This window comes from Oncorhynchus nerka, linkage group LG4 (genome assembly GCF_034236695.1).
Source record: "Oncorhynchus nerka isolate Pitt River linkage group LG4, Oner_Uvic_2.0, whole genome shotgun sequence".
NCBI lineage: Eukaryota > Metazoa > Chordata > Actinopteri > Salmoniformes > Salmonidae > Oncorhynchus > Oncorhynchus nerka.
The window spans coordinates 12,449,565-12,469,075 of record NC_088399.1 but is presented as its reverse complement, the minus strand read 5'-3'; the positions used below and the strand labels follow the sequence as shown (position 1 = coordinate 12,469,075).

The following is a 19,511-nucleotide window of genomic DNA, read 5'->3' as shown; positions in this document are numbered from 1 at the left end:
TGAGGGAGACGTATCAATAAGAGGCGGGCCTAGACTGAGGGAGACGTATCAATAAGAGGTGGACCTAGACTGAGGGAGACGTATCAATAAGAGGTGGGCCTAGACTGAGGGAGACGTATCAATAAGAGGTGGGCCTAGACTGAGGGAGACGTATCAATAAGAGGTGGGCCTAGACTGAGGGAGACGTATCAATAAGAGGTGGGCCTAGACTGAGGGAGATGTATCAATAAGAGGCAGGCATAGACAGAGGGAGACATATCAATCCCTAGATCTCACCCTCTTTGCTCTGAGTTTTAACTTTCTGATTGATAAGCTACTTTACAGGTCCACCCTCTCTCTCTCTCTCTCATTGGACCTGCCACATGCATTGTCCCCATCATGAAGCTCCCCCTGTAATGCCAGTTTATATGCCTCTAAAATCTCCCCCACAGGAACACTAGATCCCAACCCCCGTATTCACCTTCCTGATGGTAACATTCTACAATCTGTGTTTACCCACTAGTCTATTATTCTATCGGTCTTTTCTGGCCCATCATATTGTAATTCTCTCTGTGATTTCAGAGAGAACACCATTTTCTGCTGGAATTAAGTTGAAAGAAGTCACCCAAAAAACAGACCAAACTGAGATTAGCATGTACTCAAGGCAACTTCTATACTTGGGTAGTGTGTACATTAAGACAGTTTTCTACACCATTCTGTTTTGAAAGCAATTTAAACGTCAGAAGGTACATTTAAATATTTTATCAGATTAAATTGTCATTAATAAAATATATATTTTTCTTGAACCTACTCTGGTACAAAGGATGTTATTGCATGCTGCTCGAAGGCAGAAAACTAAGAACCAGACAGGGATTTTTTTTCCTTGTGGAGGTTTACATGAATTTGTGTAATAACAGTTTCCAACTGCCACAGAGTAAGAGTGAGACAGAGAAACAAGTGTCTCAGTTGCCTATTGACTGAGGTGCATGTTGGGCCATAGAAAATCAGGACATTTAACAAGTACTACCTTGCTGATTTCTGCACGACTGACTGCCTGATTGGACCAAATCAAATTTTGGGCATTCTTTCTTCTGTTATGAGATGCATTAAGACTATACTATACAAACTGAATAACCTGTCAATTGATAAATGCAATAGTGTATTAAAGTAAAGCCCGTTAATTGACTGCACTGCCTTGATTATTGCTCTATTAACAAGAAAAAAGGGGGAAGTTGTACAATGCATTTAACTGAATTATGTCTTCCGCATTTAACCCAGCGCCTCTGAATCAGAGAGGTGCGGGGTGCTGCCTAAATCAACATCCACACCATCGGTGCACGGGGGAACAGTTGCCCAAACTACCTTGTTCAGGGGCAGAACTACAGATTTTTACCTTGTCAGCTCGGGGATTCGATCCAGCAACATTCGGTTACTGGCACAACACTAACTGCTTGGCTACCTACCATCCCAATTATTATATTGCCCTAGTAAATAAATACGTTATAAACTTTGCCACCTGAGTTGACCTTTTTTTGTCCATTGGGATGATTTTCTTTGAGAAGCAGATCTTTTCTACCAACACAGCACAAGAATGGGGAATAAATCACAAGAAAATGCAACGTTCAATTAAGTAAAGTATTTTATTAATTGAAACCACCTACAGTTGTATTACCACTGACATAGTGTTACCAATCCTGACCTAAGGGCGTAAGACACGCTCTGGGCCAAAGAAGAGATCACTTGAACAACCAAACAACGCAATCCTGGGCCTTTTGGGGGGGGGGACAAAAAAAACAGGGCAACAGTTATATTTAACAACATTTACAGAGTCAAAGGATTGTACAGGATCACAGCTTTCAGAGATATTAGATGCGTACGTACGTGTAGACAAAGCCTCATAGGAGACTTAGTTGCATTGTTTTTTACAGTATAGAACAATCAAGAGGCATGGGAACTATAGGTGCACACGATCTGTCTTCTCACATCTACAGACAGAGGTGCAGGATTGAGTCTATTCTAACACAAGTGATACGCCAGTGTACAGAGGCTATGCCAGATATGGTTGAGAGAAGCATTAGAGGTAAGTGCTAAAAATAAGCCCTCCATCGAAGTGATATGGAGAAATGCTGTAAATGTTAAGGGAAAGGTAACAAGATGCCTGATAAGGATCACTGCTAGTCTTAAATTGGAAAATGTCACATATTGACGCATTTACTGTGCCGTCTTCGCTACTCCTTCTCCAGACCATCTACTATCAAATCAGAAATGACATCAGGTGAGATTTGACATGTCAATTGAAACAGTGCTTTAGTTGAGTCGTTCCACATGAACACAATCCACTGGTAAGATAGTATTACACGGTTGTGTTTAAAATGAGTTCACGGATTCCATATATAGACGTAGATTATTTATCATTCCACTCAGAAGCACAGATTACGCTAACGTGTCATTACAACAAAAGCCTGTATTTAATTCAAATCCTCTGAAAATGGGAAAATGTAACAAGTGTACCAACTGATAAACAGCAATATGTTAAATCCTACATTTAATGTGTCTGAACAAAGGATTACTGTATCTGCATAAGAAAATACTGGGATTAAGTTTAAACTACGGAGGAATTTTAACTATAGATGTCTTCAAGGGGTCAGCCATCGTCTTACGATAAAATATCAAAAGGTTAAAAGAATAAAAAACATTTAATATTATATTCAAAATGAATTCAAGGGTAGACCTCTTCATATGGACTTCTGTATATAAACAGAAATACTATCCTCACATTTATATAACAGAATCAGCTGTTAAGGTCTCGTGATATTAACTTGAAACCTTTGATAAATGTACCACATGTATTGTCTATATTAAGTGCTTCTATGTCAAAACACTCACTAACTTTCACAATAATCGTACAGGTCAAATAGTGCCACTATGTGAGGAGAACATTTCCAAGGAAAAGGTTTGCACACTAGCTAGCTAGCACAAACTACTGTAGAACGTTTGTCTAAAAACATGCATTACGGATATAGGTATATTTAGTTGGCTATTACCATCGAGCTCTACTAACACATTCTATTTGGTGTCTTCGTAGAGAATTTAAGAGAAAATAAAAAAAGTAATACAATAAAGTGTAAATAATAAAACATTTGAAGTAAACAATATATATTTTTTAACTGTAAAGACTCGGTACTAGCCTCATGTCTTCCAAAAACAAGTACATTTTCAAATTGGCTTTGCATCATTACTAATGTTTCTTCATAACATGTTAAAAAGCTAAATTCCTTCCAAAATCTTCAATACATGAAAAAACACAAACCTTTTGGTAAGGACAAAACATATGTTGGTATGCAAAAGTCCATTGTGGAAGTGTAGACATTACAATCCAATGTCTAACTAAATGCTTATGTCGTTCAAATGTCAGTAATATTTCTAATGAAAATGTGTAAATGATATTATAAATGTAATATCACCAGCATTGGAAAAAGGCAACAATTGCAAAGTACACATCTATAAATAGTTCCCTAAAAGGAAACTTTGTCAATCAACAAATCTACCTAGGACAGCAAAACTTCCGAACCACTTAAAACAAACTAAGACGACATTACGAGTTGAGCTGACGGAAACCTACTGAACTGTCGCGCTCAAGTACCTTCAAGAAAACAAAAATAGTTCTGCCTGAAAAACCTGTGATGTCAAAGAAACATAGCAGTCTAACCTTTATAAAGCTCTCTATAATATCCAAAAAGAACTCATTTATAAAGTGCACTATAAATACTACATTTGATCTTTACAACAATAGTTTTCAACTTAGAATCTAAAACACATACAATTAGAAAAGACAAGGGGCATTGGTCTTTACACTACTCAAAAAGCAGAAGTATATTTTTTGCAATAAAGGATAAAAAAATAAAATGGCTCAGCTGCATAAACTCTGATCTCAAGTCCAACATCAGTGAAATACTGCAGTCTGAAAAGATACGGATGCAGCTGCGACTGACCCAATCTGGGGAATATGTTTAAACATCCCAAATTGTTAATGTGCAAAATTAGGGATTGGAACGCTTTTGAACTGCGTTTTCTAACATGATAGTGCAGCCTTCCACACAACTAAGGACATTACTGTGTTTTATCTGGGGTTGTTATTCCTGTTGTAAATGAGAGGCAAGAGATTGAAGATCCTAACCACATTTTCTGTTGTAAATGAGAAGCAAGAGATTGAAGATCCCAACCACATTTTTTAGATCCACAATGAATCCCTTTCCAGGATTTACACCTTGGTGCATCTTCTGTATGAAAAATAAACATTCCCAGGTGAAAGGAACCTTAAAAAGGTCGATGAGGAAAAGCAGGGAGGAAATTGGATGTCCAAATCACCTGCCTATTCTCAATGGAAGTCATATGTGTAAAATACTCTCAACTTAACTGGTTCAATATGTCCAATGTTTACTTAAACTACATATCAAAATAAAAACTTCTGAGTAAGACTATTCTACATCTAGCTACTATTTATATATCCAAGAGCTAGCGTTGGTAATTCCACTAAACTGGAGACAAGAAAAATCCTCTCTCTTGACTGAAAGGCAAATAAATTGTTTTTATGAGAGGGGGGAACAATACAGCGATATTGAATAAAGCAATAGAGTCAAATGTGTCACAAAGAATATTACGTTCAATACAAGAATGACAACATCAACATCAAAATAAAAAGGACCACAAACATATAATGCAATGTTTCCATACAAAAATGCTACGCCAGTCAATTTAAGGACGAGTATTCATCATTTACATTTTACACAACTGTTTTTGTTACAACAGTGGCCAGATAAATAAATTACATAAAATATATTCACACACTTTTGTTGCGTATTCATGGCTCTTTCACAGGCTCGCGAGGGGGGTAGCTTCCTATGTGACCTTGGGCGGCGTCTCGGGTCTCCTCTCCGAGGTGTTGCGTTTGACTTTGGCCGCGGCCGGCTGGCCCTCCTGGTTGAGAGAGGGGCTGGACTGGGACTTCTTGAGGCCCGCGTCACCATCTTTGCCAATGAGCAGCTCCTTCACGCCCTCCCTCAGGAGCTTGACGTACATCTCATAGCGGTTCTCCTACAGCGGAGAGACGACACAGAGAATAGGGTGTTACGGTGTAGAATACAAACACATGTAAGACTTATATACTGGCGAACAAGAAATGACGGAAAACAACTACAGCAACTACTTTGGTTTATATCGCCACCTCTGGCCTGATCACGTATCCATTGAATGATATCGCCACCTCTGGCCTGATCACGTATCCAATGAATGATATCGCCACCTCTGGCCTGATCACGTATCCATTGAATGATATCGCCACCTCTGGCCTGATCACGTATCCATTGAATGATATCGCCACCTCTGGCCTGATCACGTATCCATTGAATGATATCGCCACCTCTGGCCTGATCACGTATCCATTGAATGATATCGCCACCTCTGGCCTGATCACGTATCCATTGAATGATATCGCCACCTCTGGCCTGATCACGTATCCATTGAATGATATCGCCACCTCTGGCCTGATCACGTATCCATTGAATGATATCGCCACCTCTGGCCTGATCACGTATCCATTGAATGATATCGCCACCTCTGGCCTGATCCAATGTATCCATTGAATGATATAAGCCACCTCTGGCCTGATCACGTATCCATTGAATGATATCGCCACCTCTGGCCTGATCACGTATCCATTGAATGATATCGCCACCTCTGGCCTGATCACGTATCCATTGAATGATATCGCCACCTCTGGCCTGATCACGTATCCAATGAATGATATCACCACCTCTGGCCTGATCACATATCCATTGAATGAGTCCCTCTCATGCCTCTCTACAAGTCTGCCAAATATCATGACAACCAAACAAGTTAAATAATCTTGTGCTGATTATAGCACAAACAATGTCAAAATCAAATTTTATTTGTCACATACACACGGTTAGCAGATGTTAATGCGAGTGTAGTGAAATGCTTGCGCTTCTAGTTCCGACCTTGCAGTAATATCTAATATCTAACAATTTCACAACAACTACCTTATACACAAGTGTAAAGCAATGAATAAGAATATGTATATGAAAATATGGCCGAACGGCATAGGCAATATGCAGTAGATGGAATAGAGTACAGTATATACATATGAGATGAGTAGTGTAGGGTATGTAAACATTATATAAAGTGGCAGAGTTTAAAGTGACTAGTGATAAATTTATTACATACATTTTTCCATTATTAAAGTGGCTAGAGATTGAGTCAGTATGTTGGCAGCAGCCAATCAATGTTAGTGATGGCTGTTTAACAGTCTGATGGCCTTGAGATAGAAGCTGTTTTTCAGTCTCTCGGTCCCAGCTTTGATGCACCTGTACTGACCTCGCCTTCTGGATGATAGAGGGGTGAAAAGACAGTGACTCGGGTGGTTGTTGCCCTTGGTCTTTTTGGCCTTCCTGTGACACCGGGTGGTGTAGGTGTCCTGGAGAGCAGTTTCCCCCCGGTGATGCGTTGTGCAGACCTCACTACCCTCTGGAGAGCCTTACGGTTGTGGGCGGAGCAGTTGCCATACCAGGCGGTGATACAGCCCAACAGGATGCTCTTGAGTGTTTTTGGTGACAAGCCGAATTTCTTCAGCCTCCTGAGGTTGAAGAGACGCTGTTGTGCCTTCTTCACCACACTGTCTGTGGGGGTGGACCATTTCAGTTTGTCAGTGATGTGTACGCAAAGGAACTTAAAACTTTCCACCTTCTCCACTACTGTTCCGTGGATAGGGGAGTGCTCCCTCTGCTGTTTCCTGAAGTCCACGATCATCTCATTTGTTTTGTTGACGTTGAGTGCGAGGTTATTTTCCTGACAACACACTCCGAGGGCCCTCACTTCTTCCCTGTAGGCAGTCTCGTCGTTGTTGGTAATCAAGCCTACCACTGTAGTGTCGCCTGCAAACTTGATTGAGTTGGAGGTGTGCATGGTCACACAGTCATGGGTGAACAGGGAGTACAGGAGAGGGCTGAGAACGCACCCTTGTGGGGTCCCAGTGTTGAGGATCAGAGGGGTGGAGATGTTTCCTACCCTCACCACCTGGTGGTGGCCCGTTAGGAAGTCCAGGACCCAGTTGCACAGGGCGGGATTGAGACCCACGGTTAATGACAAGTTTGGAGGGTACTATGGTGTTAAATGTCAGCATCAACGACCTTATTCAAGTTCATTGTTTCACGGCAACCCTTTTGCAGTGCTTGGACCCCTACTTACCACAGGATTAAGAGGTGAAATCACAGGCCGATAAGGCAATTCATTACAACAAATGGTGTGCACTGTAAACAACAAGAAAGGGCATCCAGTCAAGGTTGTGTCCCAGTGCTGTAAGTCTCCACATTCCAGGATGTGTTCCTTGTTTAACCAGAGAAACAGATATATCTGCAATTCGAGTGACTGCAGCATTCTCTCATAATTTCTTTAAGGTTCTATGTGACACATAACAATTCCAGGGAGACAGACTAACACACAGATAGCAACAACCCCAGAGACATGTTCTTCTCTAGTATGAAACAGTTTCTGAGATGTTAAGAGCCTTACAGTGGAGAGGGGCCAGGGGAGAACGTTTCTGTTCTCTCTCTGACTAAAGATAATTCTATTAATTCAGGGAAGGATTCATTGGAGATCGACAACAGAATTAATGAGTTGGTCATGAATGTTTAATTGTTCTTTATCATATCTCCCTGTGGTAGAAGAACTCTGCTAAAATGGAGTAATAATGAACTAAACTGGAATAGCAGAAGCATTGATAAGACATGTGGCAGAGAGGTGGACTTGGTTCTCAGATCGTCCTGGCCCACCACTAAATCCTCTTAACCCTGCTGATTACTAATTCAATACCGTCGCTGACCGTCACCCCCACTTGCATGCCAAGCTTGTACTAATGGAATACCAATATATAAAAGAAATATATTAGAAAACTAAAGTACATATAACTAGATCTACCGTAGATCTAAAAAGAGATCTCCTTGGCTTTGCATCCAGATCATTCCTTGACCAATTAGCGCATTAATTTCCCTGTGGTTGGGGTCTGCTCATTGATTACAGTAGTTAGCTCATTGATTACAGTAGTGTTTCACAGAGGCATAGCTAGCTCATTGATTACGGTAGTGTTTCACAGAGGTAGAGCTAGCTCATTGATTACGGTAGTTGTTCACCGAGGTAGAGCTAGCTCATTGATTACGGTAGTGTTTCACAGAGGTATAGCTAGCTCATTGATTACGGTAGTGTTTCACAGAGGTAGAGCTAACTCATTGATTACGGTAGTGGTTCACCGAGGTAGAGCTAGCTCATTGATTACGGTAGTGTTTCACAGAGGTAGAGCTAGCTCATTGATTACGGTAGTGTTTCAGAGGTAGAGCTAGCTCATTGATTACGGTAGTGTTTCAGAGGTAGAGCTAGCTCATTGATTACGGTAGTGTTTCAGAGGTAGAGCTAGCTCATTGATTACGGTAGTGTTTCACAGAGGTAGAGCTAGCTCATTGATTACGGTAGTTGTTCACCGAGGTAGAGCTAGCTCATTGATTACGGTAGTGTTTCACAGAGGTAGAGCTAGCTCATTGATTACGGTAGTGTTTCAGAGGTAGAGCTAGCTCATTGATTACAGTAGTGTTTCACAGAGGTAGAGCTAGCTCATTGATTACGGTAGTGTTTCACAGAGGTAGAGCTAGCTCATTGATTACGGTAGTGTTTCAGAGGTATAGCTAGCTCATTGATTACGGTAGTGTTTCACAGAGGTATAGCTAGCTCATTGATTACGGTAGTGTTTCACAGAGGTATAGCTAGCTCATTGATTACGGTAGTGTTTCACAGAGGTAGAGCTAGCTTAAAAGGCAGTGCTTGATTTTTGTATTTATTATGGAGGCAGCTAGTCTTCCTGGGGTCCTGCAAAACTAAGGCAGTAATACATTAAAAAAGAAACATCAAAACATTCACAACAGATTTCCCAACATTGTAAGTGTGCCCCCTCAGGCCCCTACTCTAGTACCACATATCTACAACACAAAATCCATGTGTATGTGTGTATAGTGAGTATGTTATTGTGTGTTTGTATGCATGTGCCTATGTTTGTGTTGCTTCACGGTTACCGGTACAGAATCAATGTGCGGGGGCACCGGTGTCAAGGCAATATGTACATTTAGGTAGAGTTAAAATGACTATGCATAGATACCAACAGAGTAGAAGAGGGTGGGGGGGGCAATGCAAAGAGTCTGGGTAGCCATTTGATTAGCTGTTCAGGAGTCTTACGGCTTGGGGGTAGAAGCTGTTGAGAAGCCTCTTGGACCTAGACTTGGCGCTCCGGTACCACTTGCCGTGCGGTAGCAGAGAGAACAATCTATGACTAGGGTGGCTGTAGTCTCTGACAATTTTTAGGGCCTTCCTCTGACACCGCCTGGTATAGAGGTCCTGGATGGCAGGAAGCTTGGCCCCGGTGATGTACTGGGCCGTACGCACTACCCTCTGCAATGCCTTGCGGTTGGAGGCTGAGCAGTTGGCATACCAGGCAGTGATGCAACCCGTCAGGATGCTCAATGGTGCAGCTGTAAAACCTTTTGAGGATCTGAGGACGCATTCCAAATATTTTCAGTCTCCTGAGGGGGAATAGGTTTGTGTTGTGCCCTATTCACGACTGTCTTGGTGTGCTTGGACCATGTTAGTTTGTTGGTGATGTGGAAGTCAAGGGACTTGAAACTCTCAACCTGCTCCACTACAGCCCCATTAATGAGAATGTGGGCGTGCTCAGTCGTCCTCCTCCTGCAGTACACAATCATCTCCTTTGTCTTGATCATGTTGAGGGAGAGGTTGTTGTCTTTCCACACGGTCAGGTCTCTGACCACCTCCCTAATGGCTGTCATTGTTGTCGGTAATCAGGCCTACCACTGTTGTGTCATCAGCAAACTTCATGATGTTTGAGTCGTGCCTAGCCGTGCAGTCATGAGTGAACAGGGAGTACAGGAGGGGACTGAGCACGCACCCCTGAGGGGCCCCCCGTGTTGAGGATCAGTGTGGCGGATGTGATGTTACCTACCCTTTCCACCTGGGGGCGGCCCGTCAGGAAGTCCAGGATCCAGTTGCAGAGGGAGGTGTTTAGTCCCAGGGTCCTTCGCTTAGTGACGAGCTTTGAGGGGAGTACGGTATTGAACGCTGAGCTGTAGTCAATGAATAGCATTTTCACATAGGTGTTCCTTTTGTCCAGGGGTGAATGGGCAGTGTGGAGTGCAGTAGAGATTGCGTCATCTGTGGATTTGGTACGCAAATTGGAGCGGGTCTAGGGTTTCTGGAATAATGGTTTTGATGTGAGCCATGACCAGCTTTTCAAAGCATTTCATAGCTACAGATGTGAGTGCACAGGTCAGTAGTCATTTAGGCAGGTTACCTTAGTGTTCTTGGGCACAGGGACTATAGTGGTCTGCTTGAAACATGTTGGTATTACAGACTCAGACAGGCAGAGATTGAAAACGTCCTGGTAATCCGTCTGGCCCAGCGACCTTGTGAATGTTGACCTGTTTAAAGGTTTTTCTCACATCGGCTGCGGAGAGCGTGATAACAGAGTCATCCGGAACAGCTGATGTTCTCATGCATGTTTCAGTGTTACTTGCCTCGAAGCGAGCATAGAAGTTATTTAGCTCGCCTGGTAGGCTCATGTCACTGTGCAGCTCTCGGCTGTACTTCCCTTTATAGTCTAATAGTGCAAGCCCTGCCACATCCGACGAGCGTCGGAGCCTGTGTAGTACGTTTCGATCTTAGTCCTGTATTGATGTTGCCTGTGATGGTTCATCAGAGGACATAGCAGGATTTTTTATAAGCTTCCGGGTTAGAGTACCGCTCCTTGAAAGCGACAGCTCTACCCTTAGCTCAGTGCGAATGTTGCCTGCAATCTGTGGCTTCTGGTTGGGGTATGCGTTCTCGATGCACTTATTGATAAAGCCAGTCACTGACGTGTACTCCTTAATGCCATTGGAAGAATCCCAGAACATATTCCACTCCGTACTAGCAAAACAGTCCTGTAGTTTAGTATCTGCTTCATCTGACTACTTTTAAAAAAAATATTATTTTTTTGTCGCTGGTGTTATTGGGGCTTCCTGCTTTAATTTTTGCTCTTAAGCAGGAATCAGGAGCACAGAGTTATGGTCAGATTTGCCAAATGGAGGGCGAAGGAGAGCTTTGTACGCATCTCTGTGCGTGGAGTGAAGGTGGTCTAGAATTGTTTTCCCTCTGGCTGCACATTTAACATGCTGATAAAATTAGATTAAACTGATTTAAGTTTCCCTGCATTAAAGTCCCTCGGCCACTAGGGGCGCCGTCTCGATGAGTGTTTTCCTGTTTGCGTATGGCGGTATACAGCTCATTGAGTGCAGTTTTAGTTCCAGCTTCGGACTGTGGTGTTATGTAGACAGCTACGAAAAATACAGATGAACTCTCTAGGCAGATGTGGTCTACAGCTTATGAGATATTATACCTCAGGCGAGCAAAACCTCGAGACTTGCCTTAGATATCATGCACCAGCTCTTTACATAAATGCATAGGCCCCCGCCCAGTGTCTAACGAGAGGTTTCTGTTCTATCCTGCCGATAGAGCTGGTGGGTTATACACCATTTTCTTAATGTCGTCGTTCAGCCATGACTAAGTGAAACATAAGATATTACAGTTTTTCATGTCCCGTTGGTAGGATATACGTGCTTTCAGTTCGTCCCATTTATTTTCCAGCGATAGAATGTTAGCTAGCAGGACGGAAGGCAAAGGCAGATTAGCCACTCGTCGCCTGATCCTCGTAAGAAACCCTAATCTTTTTCCGCAAAATATATATTTCCTTCTTCAGCGAATGACGGGGATGAGGGCCTGGTCGGGTGTCTAGTATCACCCTCCTGTCAGACTCCTTGAAGAAAAACGGTCTAATCTGAGGTGAGTAAACGCAGTTCTGATGTCCAGAAGCTCTTTTCAGTCATAAGAGACAGTAGCAGCAACATTATGTACAAAACTAGTTACGAATAATGCAAAAAACAAAAATAGTACGGTTGGTAAGAGCCAATAAGGCTACAGCCATCCCCCTCCGACGCCATCTTCATACAGTCATGGCTCTATGTAGTACTGTTCGGCTCCTATAGTCAACTTGGGGACTGTGAAGAGACCTCTGGTGGCATGTCTGGGGTATGAATGAGGGTCTGAGCTGCGTGTGCCAGTAGTTCAGACAGACAGCTCGGTGAATTAAACATGGCAATACCTCTCACAAACACAAGTAGTGATGAAGTCAATCCCTCCCTCAATTTGAGCCAGGAGAGATTGACATGCATACTATTAATATCAGCTGCCTGTGTAAATGCAAGGGCCAGCCGTGCTGTCCTGTGCCAATTGCAAAGTCCCTCTTTGTGGCACCTGACCACATGGCTTAACAGTAAACCAGGCGCAACAAAACTAGGACCTGCCTTGTTGATGGTGCTGTTAAGAACGCAGAGCTTTATTATGAACAGACTTCTCCCCAGCCTAGCTACTGTTAATCAATATGTTATGAACATATCTCCTAAACTTGCTAAATTTCCACATGATTCATTACAAGATTTAGCTGAGGGTTAGGGTTTAGTGAATGATTTGTGTAAGTGCTGTGCTTGATGAATGTCATTCACAGAGGTATGCCTGTGACTGTCTATGCCCTCTCTCTCTAGCTTTTGTTTTGGCGATTGTGGGCTGGACACAGTAAAAAGACTGCAATCAACCATTAACAGATTTAAGAAAAGGTTCTGAGGGTTAGGGAGCTGAGGGTTAGGGTTCAGGATCTGAGGGGCCTGACCTGTATGTCTGAACCTTACTCAAAGAGATCTGACCACATTGATCCCTGTGTAAACAGGGTCTGCGTCCTAAATGACACCCTATTCCCTTTATAGTGCATTGCTTTGACCAGGGCGTCCTAAATGACACCCTATTCCCTTTATAGTGCATTGCTTTGACCAGGGCCCAAAGGGTAGTGCACTATATAGAGGATGCCATTTGGCGCGACAGGCGAGTAGGAAAGTGGTAAAGCTCCGCAGGCAGAGTGGTAAAGCCAGGAGGATATCATTATTCCTATGATGTTTTGCACAAAGGGAGCACACAATTTAATTGATTATCTGGTACTTCAAGAAAGCGCTGTTTCTTTGATGAAAAAACAAACAAAAAAAACAAACAATTTGCTCAATGAAGAAGGTTATTGATGAGGTCGTGTCTTCTCCTGCGGAAGTTTGATTGGAAAACAGTGTTATAGTGACAGCTCAATTAATACAGGGCTTTCGTGGGGTTCATTAGAAACCTATGACATGGAAATTGAGGAAGGCCAGAGGAAAGCTGTGATGGAATAATTGCTGACACTGACGAGAAGCATGTCAACTAATGCTTTCTCAGAAGAAAAAAAATAAAAATATATTCTTTATCCATAATCAATGTTTAAGACTCATGTAAATAAATAGATTTGTGTTCACCAGCATAAATGAGCTCAAGGGACGAAATTGAAATGACATTTTAATGGACGTTTGTCTGAGCTCTATATTGTAACGCCATGACAATAGAGGTCAGAGAGTTCCTTTTACATATGCTCTCGTTAAGCTTGCCAGTACAGCCACCCCCTAAACAGTGATAGATGCATACTGTACGTCGACCATACCCACTCTACTTTAAATCCGGGAAACAAACGCCAAGAATGACCTTTCAAGCAGCTACTTGGCAGTTTGTGACCTTGTGTGTTTAAAAAACAAACAAATGCAATGACTTCTCAAATGTTTCTATCCCATCTTTGGTGATATCCTTGGAATCTTGACCTAAGGACACGACCGTGTTCAGAATAGAGAGCAGGGCTGAGAGAGATGCACTCCTGAGCCTGTCAGATAAGAAAAGCAAAGCTCCATTAAGGTTGTCAGAGACTTCCCCAGCGGTCTGCCTGGAGGCATGTCAGAAACGGTCTGTTTCCGCACGGATCAGTGTTCCGAAGGGCTAGATGCAGAATGAAACAAGAGTGAAGCGGCATAAAAGAAAAGACCATACGAACCAGAGCGTTGGACGATGACTGGCAGCAACCTGCTGCCTGGCCTGGCCCAACCAACCCTCTGCCAGTGCACATCTGTGGTGAATGGTGATGTCTTACCTCAAACTCCAGGTAGTGCTCTTTGAGTCGGTACTCGTCGATCTCCTTGGCTTTAACCTTCTTGTCAGGAGGGTAGGATCTGTGCTCTGCCAGCTCTGTGGATACGTGCTTCAGCTTCGCCTCGTGAGACTTCAGCTGTTCCTCCTGTAGATAGCACTTTATAGATGTAATACCAGGTTCTTAAAACACCAGACAGTCATCTCAAAAAATTATTCTGGGCCAACAATGTATTTAAATGGTAGGCTGGTCTAGAACAGTGGTCACCAACCATTCCTGCGTCAATATCACTTTCTAAGTCAAAATGCATCTACTGCTCAGATTAAGAATAACAAAATAAAGTAAGCCAATGCAACATGAACCAATTAAAAACAGTTTTGTAGTAAAGAGGTTTGTGCAGTAAGTTATAGGCCCAATACAACATCACTGCATATTGGACTGATGGTCTGCATCTGATGGTCAGTCTGAGGGGAGGGAGAAGCGGTGAGGCTGCCCAACTCACCGTCCCTCCTTCCCTGCGTCGAGAAAACGGGCCAGTCTTTAAAGCTGGTGGTGAAACTCAAGTCACACTGCATTATTTCTGCCTCATGCACCAATTCATGTTGTGACTCCAATGACCAGAGAAAGGAAAATATTCCACGATATAAAAAAAAAAGACGAGCCGCTAATGACACCAACGCAACACTTACACAAAATCAGCAGCTCAGCTGTATTCATCAAGTCTATAGTTACGTTTTAAACATTTTTCAAATGTCACAGTATCAATTTTGCTGTGCATTCCAGGGCTATCCGATTTGCCAGCTGATTTGCCAGCAGGTGCACTTGATTTTCTCTCTGGGCCTGCCGGGTAGGCAGAGCTCTACCTTCAGACACATGAAATTGTTCAAAATGGGAACACTTTCCCTTCCCGGAGCTAGGGCTGCTGAATCAAATGCACCTACCGCCAACAGCTCAATACATAAAAATAAAAAAATGAACTCAGGGCTTTATCGTTTTTTTTTTTTTACAGAAATGTTTGGTGATCCGACTAGGAATGCCTTGGAGATTGACTGGATGGTGACCACGGTCTAGAACAGGGGTGGGCAATTCCAGTCTCGAGGGCCTGATTGGTGTCACAGTTTTGCCACAGCTAACACACCTGACTCCAGTAATCACCTAATCATGATCTTCAGTTTAGAATGACATTTGATTAAATCAGCTGTGTTTGCTAGGGATGGAGAGAAAAAAATAGGACACCAATCAGGCCCTGGAGGACTAGAGTTGCTCACCCCTGGTCTAGAAGGACATTTGCGCTAGTCAGGCATTTATATCAATGGCAGAAGTGAACGTTTGACTAAAGTGAAAGTTTGGGCTCTCCGTGAGGGAACCCTAATGTTTACCTACAGTACCATTCGGAAGTTTTGACACACCTACTCATTAATTTTTTTTTCTTTATTTTCACTATTTTCTACATTGTAGAATAATAGTGAAGACATCAAAACTATGAAATAGTTTGGAATATGGAATCATGTAGTAACCAAAAAAAATTGTTAAATCAAAATTGAGATTCTTCAAAGTAGCCACCCTATGCCTTGGCATTCCCTCAGCCAGCTTCATAAGGTAGACACCTGGAATGCATTTCAATTAACACGTGTGCCTTGATAAAAGTTATTTTGTGGAATTTCTTTCCTTCTTAATGCATTTGAGCCAATCAGTTGTGTTGTGACAAGGTAGGGGTGGTATAGAGAAGATGGTCTTTTACCAAATAGGGCTCAAGTCCACATTATGGCAAGAACAGCTCAAATAAGCAAAGAGAAACAATCCATCATTACTTTAAGACACGAAGGTCAGTCAATCCGGGAAATTTCAAGAACCTCAAAAGTTTTCAAGTGCAGTAGCAAAAATGATCAAGCGCTATGATGAAACTGGCTCTCATGAGGACCGCCACAGGAATGTAAGAGCCAGAGTTACCTCTGTTGCAGAGCATAAGTTCATTAGAGTTACCAGCCTCAGAAATTGCAGCCCAAATAAATGCTACAGAGTTCAAAACAGACACATCTCAATATGGGCTCCCGAGTGGCGCAGTGGTCTAATGCACTGCATCTCAGTGCAAGAGGCGTCACTAAAGTACCTGGTTCGATTCCAGGCTCTATCTATCACATCCGGCAGTGATTGAGAGTTCTGTAGGGCAGTGTTTTCCGGGTTTGGCCATCATTGTAAATAAGAACTTGATCTTGAACAAATTCTTATTTTCAATGACGGCCTAGGAACAGTGGGTTAACTGCCTTGTTCAGGGGTAGAACGACAGATATTTATTATCTTGCAACCTTTCGGTTACTAGTCCAACGCTCTAACCACTAGGCTACCTGCCGCCCCAATCAGGCCTTCATGATCTGTCGTGGAAGATTCAGAATTTGTTGGTAACATATGTAAGATGTTTTATATTCATCAGATGTGTGTAAGTTACTTCTCATCAGAATGGTATTTTTGTATAATACTGTGGCGAGGTTGCAGTTATCTGTTCTATGTCAAGACTAAGTTGCATGGGCCGCTGAGAGGGGAGAGGTCAAAGTGTCATCATGTGTAAAACATATCTTTTACTCCCTACCTTTTTCTAGCGGGGAAAGGAGGGTGGCAGTGTCTGGAATCATTCTCATGCTCCCTTTTATCTTAACCTATAGCCTCACTCTCCTCTCCGTGAGCTTGTCCAGGATTGGTTGTATTTAGAGTTGGTTGTATCTAAATGACAATTTGATATATGCCTGTTGATATGGAGGGTTGGTTTATGGTTCTGGGGTTTGAGTAAAGGAGACAAAGCTGAACGATTTATTATGTCTATGCTGTCTATGTGTGTTCTTTGCTATTAAAGGATCTCAGTTGCAATGCAGGGGGGGGCTCTCAGAGAATTCACTGAGAGACACTGAATTACCTGAGAGTCACCGGATTGTGATAGAGCTTATATAATTAAAGATGGACCTTGATAACTAACTCTGACTTGTGTGTGTGGTTTGCTCCCATGATTTGGTAAATAGAGGAAATTTCCACGACAGATCAAATTGCTGCAAAGAAACCACTACTAAAGGACACCAATAAGAAGAACAGACTTGCTTGGGACAAGAACAACAAGCAATGGACATTAGACCAGTGGAAATCTGTCCTTTGGTCTGATGAGTCCAAGTTTGAGATTTTTGGTTCCAATCGCTGTGTCTTTAAGACGCAGTTGGTGAACGGATGACCTCCGCTTGTGTGGTTCCCACTGTGGCTATTTGACCAAGAAGGAGACAGATGACCTGGCCTCCACAATCACCCGACCGCAACCCAATTGAGATGGTTTGGGATGAGTTGGACCGCAGAGTGAAGGAAAAGCAGCCAACAAGTGCTCAGCATATGTGGTCACTCCTTCAAAAGACGGTTGGAAAACCATTACAGGTGAAGCTGGTTGAGAAAATGCCAAGATTGTGCAAAGATGTTATCAAGGCAAAGGGCTCCTTTGAAGAAGTTGTTTAACACTTTTTTGGTTACTACATGATTCCATACGTGTTATTTCATAGTTTTGATGTCTTCCCTATTATTCTACAATGTAGAAAATAGTACAAATAAAGAAAAACCATTGAATGAGTAGGTGTGTCCAAACATTGGACTGGTATTGTAGGTAACGGTGATATTCCAGCAGTGGTGTTTCTGGAGGCTCTACCGTACCTGTGACATCCTCGTGGTGGTGGCCGGTAGCAGTGGACGGCTGAATTTCTTCTGAGAGCCAATGGCGGCGGGGAACGAGGGGGCAGAGAACATGGCCGCCACAGAGTTGACTACTCTGATCCAAGAGTCCATTTCCTCTGGGCTCCTGTTGGGAAACAGAGACAAATAAACAACTTACAAAAGCAGCCATTTGCTTTGAGATTTTATATGGGAACATTTTGAATAAAACACAGCTTTGGTATTCAACCAAATCCAGGCTAAAGCCGCAAACAATTTCCCCTGGAATAGCAATGTGTTCGGTTGTGATGGGGAAAATAATCGTTCAAAGTTGATAGAGTACGGTGAACTACTTAGAAATACAACCCAACTGGGCCACTGTTCATTTATGCATCATGGAAGCACATCCCAGGAGGAGGTCCTATCTTCTTCAATGATAAGCACCTCTATTAGGCACCTGGAATATTCCATGATGAGGGAACAGAGGAAACCAAGAACAATAGACTTTGGACAGAGTAATGGCCGAGACAAATGGATTTTCACTGCGCTTGAAGCCAAGCGTGAAATGACATTTTGCTTCCAGAAGTGGTCCTTTTCTCTCCCTCGTCTCTCTAGCTCTACTGGAAATAACGTTAGGTTGTTTTGCGGCAGTAAATTGTGCCACCCGATTGCATAGGCAACGGTCGCTGGTGGTGCAATTTAAGGATAAAAGGTGAAGTTGTCCCTAGACGCTGATCCTGGGGTCAGTTTTGCATTTCTCCCACTAATGGTTCGGGTTAGAATTGGAGGGAAAGCTGATCCTAGATCACCCTAGGGTAAACTTCACTCCAGAGCCAACTTACTGGGCCTGGAAGAGGAAGACCCTCCAGTCGGCTGTCTTGAGCTTGAGAACGTTGGGCTTCTTCTCGTAGTCCACGGCTTTGATGGACAAGGCGTGGTGGATGCTGATGGCATTCTTTAGGTCCTCCTCTGAGAGGGCCTTCTCAGCCTTGTACTCGTCCTGTGGGAGGGTAGGAGACAACAACAGAAATCAGGCATTGGGTCACACACCCCTACACTGCATAAGAAACCAGTTGGATGTAATCATATGATATTTTCTCAACCAGAAAAATAGTTCACAACCATAAAGTAACATGTCTCAAGGGTTCCATTTTTCTCACTGGGTATATGATACCATGGCTGGCTCTAAATCTGAGATGGTTCTGGGGGCCAGAAAATCATTTTTACACTGCGAATTGACCACAACTAAGCCCCCAAATAGAATGTATTTCAAAATAATAACAATGAGACACGATCACATCTTTTTCTGTGGGAATACTTGGATATAGATTTCCTAAATTACATTTTTTTTTGTCCAAAACGACAAAACAAAAATCAAAACTAAGGGGGCCAAAAAAATATATCACTGCCTGTTGACAACCCCTGCTCTAAACTCTTCTCCGGAAGAGTGCATTGTCCAGCCATGCTTGCACCAATTAGAGGTCGACCATTTGAGTTTTCAATGCCGATACCGATTATTGGAGGACCAAAAAAAAGCGATTTTTATATATTTGTAATAATGACAATTACAACAATACTGAACACTTATTTTAACGTAATATAATACATCAATAAAATCAATTTAGTCTCAAATAAATAATGAAACATGTTGAATTTGGTTTTAAAAAATGCAAAAACAGTGTTGGAGAAGAAAGTAAAAGTGCAA

At 42.6% G+C, this 19,511-nt stretch overlaps 1 protein-coding gene across 4 annotated transcripts in view; it reads right to left on the bottom strand.

Moving 5' to 3' along the window:
- Positions 1–1,600: 1,600 nt before the first annotated feature.
- The window catches only part of psd3l (pleckstrin and Sec7 domain containing 3, like), a 151,352-nt gene continuing 133,441 nt past the window's right edge, over positions 1,601–19,511 (bottom strand). For 3 of the 4 annotated variants that reach the window (XM_029646831.2, XM_029646839.2, XM_029646845.2), the window contains 4 exons: positions 18,649–18,806; positions 17,810–17,954; positions 14,135–14,278; positions 1,601–5,073 (listed from right to left, as the gene is read on the bottom strand). In XM_029646831.2, coding sequence (XP_029502691.1) covers positions 4,879–5,073; positions 14,135–14,278; positions 17,810–17,954; positions 18,649–18,806 — 642 coding nt within the window. In that variant the 3' untranslated portion in view covers positions 1,601–4,878. The other variant, XR_010463741.1, reaches the window with a different exon arrangement.